The sequence below is a fragment of the Bolinopsis microptera genome, chromosome 11 (genome assembly GCF_026151205.1).
Source record: "Bolinopsis microptera isolate Bmic1 chromosome 11, MBARI_Bmic_1.0, whole genome shotgun sequence".
In the NCBI taxonomy this organism is placed as follows: Eukaryota; Metazoa; Ctenophora; class Tentaculata; order Lobata; family Bolinopsidae; genus Bolinopsis; species Bolinopsis microptera.
The window spans coordinates 19,229,511-19,238,254 of record NC_087082.1 but is presented as its reverse complement, the minus strand read 5'-3'; the positions used below and the strand labels follow the sequence as shown (position 1 = coordinate 19,238,254).

The 8,744-nt window shown below is 35.7% G+C and overlaps 1 protein-coding gene across 1 annotated transcript; it reads left to right on the top strand.

Annotated features, from left to right (window-relative positions):
* Window positions 1-208: 208 nt before the first annotated feature.
* On the top strand, window positions 209-7,375 carry LOC134823738 (solute carrier organic anion transporter family member 4A1-like). The gene is made up of 7 exons (XM_063835272.1): window positions 209-345; window positions 661-767; window positions 5,868-6,006; window positions 6,160-6,295; window positions 6,435-6,610; window positions 6,900-7,061; window positions 7,285-7,375. The coding sequence occupies exons 1-7, from the start codon at window positions 209-211 to the stop codon at window positions 7,373-7,375; spliced, it is 948 nt and encodes a 315-aa protein (XP_063691342.1).
* Window positions 7,376-8,744: the final 1,369 nt, after the last annotated feature.

Here is an 8,744-nt window from a genome sequence, read left to right as displayed (position 1 = left end):
CAGCTAAGGTTTGATTAATCAACATAGTCTAATTTCTAGGGATGGCATAAATGATATATGATTTAAGAGCAGATAGGTTCTAAGAGCAAACGGAAACACTAAAGAAAACTTAGTTACATTGAAGGTAGTTCTACGAAAGAAGATAGATATCGGGAAGGCAAGTCAGCAAGAAAAGGACTCTGAACTGAACCGGTCACTCAAGGACCTTATGAATGACTTGTTACCTACTCTGAAACGTCTCATGAAAAACAAGGCTCTGTTATTCATTCTTGCAGGACAAGCTCTTAACAACATATACGTCTCTTCCATGGCATATGATACCAAATTATTGTCGCAACTGTTCAAGTAAGTCGGGGGAAAAGTATCGATAAGTGAAACTTATTGGTGTAATGAAATTGTATATTATTATCATTATATTTTGATATCTCCCACTAACCAGTACATTTAAATGTGATTTAAATGTGAACTCACCTTCTACCTTCTGATAGTTATAACCTCTAGCATGTATCAGATGTATAAGATAAGTTTTTAGATTAATATACATACAGTTATATCCAAAGGTAGGTGCGGTGATACTTTGTAAATAGTGCGATGTTCAGCTTATTTGTTACCTCGGGTGATATATAGAAAAATAAGAGATCTAGAACTATGTCTTTACAGGATATCAGTTACAGAGACAGGATCGCTTATCGGGATTATGAAGATAGTTGGAAGTCTTCTAGGACTAGCCCTAGGTGGGGCTTTCATGGGAAAATTCTCTCCATCGGGTAACTACTAACTGATAGTTATTGAGTCGTCTTGGATGCATCATGCAAGTAGATACTTGCACCAAAAAAGTTGGTATATCGGCCTCTCTTGTATCTCTCTTGTATCGATTACAGTTTTACACGATTTACACGATTAGAAAATGTATTTGTTATACTGGAATAATAACAATTTTAAAATATAAAATAAATCACTTCCCTCTGAAGTAGAACAGATGATGGGAGAGCTTCAAACATGGCGATGGAGGGAAGCGGTGTCTCACCGCTGGGAGGTAAATTAATACCCGTATCGCGATGGTAAAATTTTATGATATGAGATCTCAAGTAAAAAATAACACAAAAAATAAAAAGTGAATGTTGTCAGTGTAGTGAAATCGGAGGCAACATTAATAAAGACGTATACACTTAAACCGTTACAATTATAGCCCCCATCTTGTTTTAAATACTCACAATAAAATACACACAAAAAACACACAAACGTCCCCAAAACATTAACTTCAATTTATATTTCCCTAGTTGAAATTAACTTATTTTATGAAATTGATACATTCGAGAAGATATCGTGATTACATGGTAGCCATCCATGATCCCCAATTAGCCCTAGGTTTTGTATATGAAGCAAATGGTTCTTAAATCTCTTTTTAAATAGTGAAATTGACAAAATATGATACGGTACATCATGATCAAGGAGATAATTTAAAATTTTGGATGCATTAAAAACAAAATTACTATTCTTGGTCTTAGACATTGAGAATTTAGGATATAGCAGTCTGCATGATCTACTTGACTTGCTAAACCGGCGATAAACATCAACAGGAATTTGTTCTTTAAGTAGCCTCATTGCAATACATCCAGTAAAGTATGTAAATAAGTTAAACAAGGTTAATAATTTCAAACGAAAGAACATTGGTTTCGTATGTTGAAACTTGTGATCAATCTTTATTGTTTTTCTACTCACAATACGAATACATTTTTTCTGCAACACAAACAGTTTTTGCAGCAAAGGATGGTGAAAAACAGCACCCCACAGTGGTATACAATACATTAAATATGGTTGAACAAGTGAAATATATACTTGTCTTAACACTTTGGCTGGTACTATAGAACTTATGGAGTAGAGTGATCCGCAAGATTTTGAAACTTGCGTTATTACATTGGTAATATGATCATTCCACGTTAAATTAGAATTAATAATGACTCCCAAAAATTTACACTTATTCACTTGATTAAACTGGTTGTTAAGTATTCCAACAAACTTTTGATTCTTAGGAACTTTACTACTTCCGAATTCCATAAAACAGCATTTTTCAAAATTAATGATTAACCTATTTAAGCAGCAATAGTCGTGAATCTTTGATAATACCTCATTAGCATTTTTGTAGAGTAAATTTCGGTCTTTATTTTGAAGAAAAAGGTTTAAATCATCTGCAAAGAGGATAAATTTAGCTAACTCACAAATATTTGCCAAATCATTGATAAAAATAATGAAGAGCAGGGGGCCTAACACTGACCCCTGTGGAATACCACAGGTTATTTTCAAGAGACAACTTTCGAATCCCCCATAGCTAACATACTGAAACCGATCTGATAAATAACTGTTTAATAATTTAATGACATTTCCTCGAATACCATAGTTCTCCAGCTTTTCTAACAAGATATTATGCCGCACTGTATCGAAAGCTTTGGAAAAATCTATAAATATACCTAATGTAAAATTCTTATTATCGATAGCATCATGAAGATTTTCTACTGCTGAAACAAGTGCATGAAAGGTTGAGTGCTTACTGCGGAAACCAAACTGATTATCACAGAAAAGATTGTGCTTATTAAAGAAATCAGATACGTTTTTATGTATTAACTTCTCGAAAATCTTAGCAAAAACAGGTAACATTGAAATAGGACGATAATTGCTTATATCAGAAATAGATCCTTTATTCTTATACAAAGGAATTATTTTTGCTGCTTTTAATTCTTTCGGAAAATAACCTTCATTTGCACATTTATTAAAAATATCAGCCAGTAAAGGACTTAAAGTGGTAGCTAAAAGTTTGAGGACCCTAGGAGAATAATACGTACCCTTGCTATTATTAAGCTTACTTATAATATTATTTATTTCTTCACTTGAAAAATTAATATCCGATAGCTCGCTTATGTTCCTCTCAGGCATATATTTATTAAAATCTGTTAAATCCGCGTTAGCATTTTCACCATACGTTTTTAGTAAAAGATCATTAGCAATATTAACAAAATAATAATTAAAATTATGCGCTGCATCTTGATTAGGAAAAACTAGTAATCTGTTTGATCTCTTCCTACCTAGTAAACCGTTTATCAGTTTCCAAGTCTTTTTCAAATCATGTTGATTTGCTTTAAAACATTTATCAAAATACTCAAATTTTTCTTTACTTCTAATAGCATCAAACACTCGTTTGTAATCAACATATTTGTTCCAATTAACTCTAGTTTTATTCATAACCCAAATATCATAGAGTTTGTTTTTAGTGTCACTACTCTTGGCCACTCCTATTGAAATCCAATCAGAGCGAAGAAGAGAATTATTACCACTAGACTTCTGACTTTTAATAAACCACTTATCATACAGTGTTCTAAAATTTCTGTCAAAAAAGGAATACATATTTTCGGCAGAATCACTTTCAAGATCAAATTTTAATAATTTAAAATCATTCAAAAACCCTTGTAATAAAAAGTCATTAATATTTACTTTATTTCTATTTCTACACTTTTCGTTAGGATCAAAATTATAGTCCAAAACTACGAATGTAGGAAGGTGACGACTTATATTACATCGTATAAGGCCGTTACAAATTATGTTAGATATATTGTTAGTAAGTATATGATCAATACATGTGCCATTTAAGCCTCCAAAATGAGTAGCACGTGAGATAATTGGTAAAAAGTTATTACTAAACATGCAGTCTAAATATCTCCTAACAACACTAGAATTGGAGTTATATAGATTTACATTAAAGTCACCAAGAATATAGCTTTTGTGTCCCTTAAATGTGTTCAATTTACTTAAGATACTGCCAAACATATCGATAAATGAATCAAAGTTTCCACTTGGTGATCTATAACAATTAACAACTAGTAACTTTTCAGATTTAACTGTTATTTCAACACAAAGTGATTCAAAATCAACGGTAGAATAACAAAGCTCAAATTTTTGATTAATATTATTAAATTTGTCACGCAAAAACGTTACCAAACCAGAACCTTTGTGTTTAAGCTTTCCATCCTCCTTCAATAATCGATTAAGTACAAATTTATTATAACCCGGTATGTAAAATGGTTGTGACTCATGTTCTGTTACATTAGTTTCACAAAGGAAATATCCATCAGCTTTGAAACGTCCATGGTGCACTAAAAAGCAGTCAAAATTTGATCTGAATCCATCAATATTCAAACTTAATAACGATAATCCATTGTCGTTCATTTTTTCTTCAAAATCATCTAACTTATAATAGACGCACTGACGCAGTATCTGGCTGCAATCTTGTAAATTCTCGCTAAGAGTTTCAACATCCGGGATAAAATCTATCATTTCATTGTAATAATATTCAAAAGGAGCAAAGAACGGTTGTTCGGAATAAAAATCAGTTTCAATATATTCAACAGTACTGGTAGTAGCAGTGTTTAAGTCGAGTAAGGGTAAGGGCATACATGACGAACAAATATTAGACTTAACACAGTTCTTGTGCAACATTTTGAAACATTGTTTACACTGTGCAATCTTTTCATTAAATATATCAATATTTGTTAAACATGTCACACACTTATAATACTCAATATAATCGTCATAGCATATTTTACAATACCATACAAATTGCTGAAGTATAAATATGGTACTATTGTCTAGCTTTAAACAAGATCCATGATATATGTCCTTACAGTTGTTGCAACGTAGAATGAATTGGTGAAAGTACAAAATTTTATGACAGAAGACGCATTGCTTACGGTCAGAGGGAATGAGGATGTTGGGAAGGGTCATGTTTGAAACTCCGTCATCCATAACTCTCTGTTAGAAATATTAAAATCTGAAAAATAGTTGTATTAGAAATATTCATCTCACGGTGTGAATTCAGTATTGTTCAAAAAGGGGCTCTCACAAAACAAAAACTCTTTAGGTTCAAAAGTAGGCACACAAATCAACAAATCAGCAGTATTCCTAATCAGCTTAGGATTACCGTTAGCATTCATTCTCAATAAAACATTCCCATTCTTGTAGTCAACCCAACAAGAGTTTAGTCCACCAAATCTGACAGCATCGTTGACCTGCCCTAATAATGCCGCTCGTTTATATGTTATATTGGGCTGTACCCCGACACCCTTTTCGGGGTTCTCAAACAGCAATTTCTTTTTATCTGGGGAAATGTTTTTAGTGCTTTTCCTATTTCTAAACACTTTCTGTGCTGTTGATCTATCTTTGAAGCGAGCAATAAACCTAGGGGCTTTACCCTTCTTGCCCTTCAAGGGATGAGCGGCTACAAGGTCATCCTTAACAATGTCCACACCTAACTGTTCACACAACAAGACCACTTGGTCCTCACAACTATTGCTCTCATTAACTAGCAAATTGGTAAAACAAACGTTTTCCCTACGTGAGTATTGATCTAAATTATCTAGTTCCACTTCTAGTTTGCAGATCGCATCCGCTTGACGATCGACAACTTTGCTGAGCTTTGAGTTAACGTGTCGAAGTTCCACGAAGTCGTCCAACAATTTAGCATGATCACTACGAGCTATACTAAGTTCGGTTTCTAGATGTTGCATAAATTTCCATAACTCTTGAACTGATCTTAGTTCTGACTCACCGTTGGAAAAGTGAGGTAGCTGTGGCTGTTGTAGTTGTTGACGTGGCATCTGATCGTGCTGATAACCGTTGCCAAACTGAGAAGTCACGGGACAGTAGGAATTACGGGAAGCCTTGCTCTGTCGGCGATCCGAGTTTTGTTGAGAATTGCCATGATGAGACATGTCTTCAAATTTCAATAAACAGGCAGAGCAAGATTTTTAAAACGAATTGAAAGTAGTGATAAGAGATCTGAAAGAGTTGTCGAGATCAGTTATGACCACATCACTCAGGAAAAACGTGTTTGCTGTTCGTAGTAGTGACACAGTTTCTGGCACTGCCTGCACCACCGATGTCACTTCATCACTGTGAAACTGACAATGTTGCTGGTATATCAGTTTCCTACCCGACCGACCTTTCCCTGGATTGGAAGTAAAAGCAAAATCAATTCTCAATTTTAATGTGTTAAGACACGGCTTTTGAGCTTTTTAGTTCCTCTTGTTAATTCTTATACTCATATTCGCTATATCGTTGAGAATCTTAAGCAGCAGTAGAGGTCGACTAAATGTAAAACTATAATCTCAGCAAGGGAAGCAGGAACTTGACAGACAAGTGTAACGGTGAATGTAGTTGCTCAACAGATTTCTACGAGCCCGTTTGTGATCTGGAGAGTAAGATAACCTACTTCTCCCCCTGCCATGCTGGCTGTTCTTCATATAACGTAAGTTTTAGCTCTTTATTGGCGGTTACATCAAATGTTCTTGGTCATAATGTTTAAGAAGTTTAATTTTAGCCTACTCATATAAGCGATTGTTTGATGATACAGAGGATTGTTTCTGATAATTCCTATTTTATTGCAGGAAGAAAAGAAGGTCTATGAGAATTGTGAGTGCAGTAAGGCAGATTTAGTCCCGGGAGCATGTCCAGCAGAAGATTCCTGTTCGACGAGGAAGTGGATAGTTTTTGTAATTCAGCAATTCTTCGGAGCCCTCTTTTTCTTCAGTCACTACCCTGCCATAAGTGTGGCTTACCTCAGGTGAGCAGAATTTTGTTCAACAAAACTAAAATATTTATGAAAATCAAAGCTTGGAAGCTCGGTGGTTGAAATCTTGTTCTAGGTTACTCACATGGTTTTTCCTAATCACAAATTGCAAATCACATTTATACAACTATTGAGTATTGATATAATGTGTTCGCAAGAAGCAGTGTTTACCTCCACTTCCAAGAGGCTTTAAATTCCTCAAAATCACAGCCAAGTTTGATATGGCAAAACTAATCTTACATTATAGTCAAAATTCTGGCGGCTAATCTTTGAAAATTCTCAGAGTGGTTCCCGAAATCGACAGGTCCGCAGCACAGGGATTGAAAGAGTTCTTTACACGAGCGTTTGGATTCGTGTTAGGACCCATTTTGTTTGGAGCTATCATTGACAACTACTGCGTAGTGTGGAGAGGTGGAGGAAGCTGCTGGCTCTACGATCTGCATGAGTATGTGTTCTGAATTTCTCAAAAAGCACACCATTATTGACTGTTTGTAGTACCACTTCGTTGCAACACACTCACTGACATGGTTGAATTATCACATTATATCCAACCCCTAATAAGGATCGATAATTCAGCGCATCTCGATCTGAGTCTGTATACTGACCTGTAGAAACAGATCTGAACTGGTTCCTTTATCATTTTGCCACTGATATTCATCCAATTTCAGTATGATAGTGACGTTTACGATGAGTCAGCTAGGATTCCGAGTAGCAGGAACTATCTGCATCTTTATTGCATGGAGACTATATCCAGAATAGCAGGAACTATCTGCATCTTTATTGCATGGAGACTATATCCAGAGTAGCAGGAACTATCTGCATCTTTATTGCATGGAGACTATATCCAGAGTAGCAGGAACTATCTGCATCTTTATTGCATGGAGACTATATCCAGAGTAGCAGGAACTATCTGCATCTTTATTGCATGGAGACTGTATCCAGAATAGCAGGAACTATCTGCATCTTTATTGCATGGAGACTATATCCAGAGTAGCAGGAACTATCTGCATCTTTATTGCATGGAGACTATATCCAGAGTAGCAGGAACTATCTGCATCTTTATTGCATGGAGACTGTATCCAGAGTAGCAGGAACTATCTGCATCTTTATTGCATGGAGACTATATCCAGAGTAGCAGGAACTATCTGCATCTTTATTGCATGGAGACTATATCCAGAGTAGCAGGAACTATCTGCATCTTTATTGCATGGAGACTATATCCAGAGTAGCAGGAACTATCTGCATCTTTATTGCATGGAGACTGTATCCAGAATAGCAGGAACTATCTGCATCTTTATTGCATGGAGACTATATCCAGAGTAGCAGGAACTATCTGCATCTTTATTGCATGGAGACTATATCCAGAGTAGCAGGAACTATCTGCATCTTTATTGCATGGAGACTATATCCAGAATAGCAGGAACTATCTGCATCTTTATTGCATGGAGACTATATCCAGAATAGCAGGAACTATCTGCATCTTTATTGCATGGAGACTATATCCAGAGTAGCAGGAACTATCTGCATCTTTATTGCATGGAGACTGTATCCAGAATAGCAGGAACTATCTGCATCTTTATTGCATGGAGACTATATCCAGAGTAGCAGGAACTATCTGCATCTTTATTGCATGGAGACTATATCCAGAGTAGCAGGAACTATCTGCATCTTTATTGCATGGAGACTATATCCAGAGTAGCAGGAACTATCTGCATCTTTATTGCATGGAGACTGTATCCAGAATAGCAGGAACTATCTGCATCTTTATTGCATGGAGACTGTATCCAGAATAGCAGGAACTATCTGCATCTTTATTGCATGGAGACTATATCCAGAGTAGCAGGAACTATCTGCATCTTTATTGCATGGAGACTGTATCCAGAATAGCAGGAACTATCTGCATCTTTATTGCATGGAGACTATATCCAGAGTAGCAGGAACTATCTGCATCTTTATTGCATGGAGACTATATCCAGAGTAGCAGGAACTATCTGCATCTTTATTGCATGGAGACTATATCCAGAGTAGCAGGAACTATCTGCATCTTTATTGCATGGAGACTATATCCAGAGTAGCAGGAACTATCTGCATCTTTATTGCATGGAGACTGTATCCAGAGTAGCAGGAA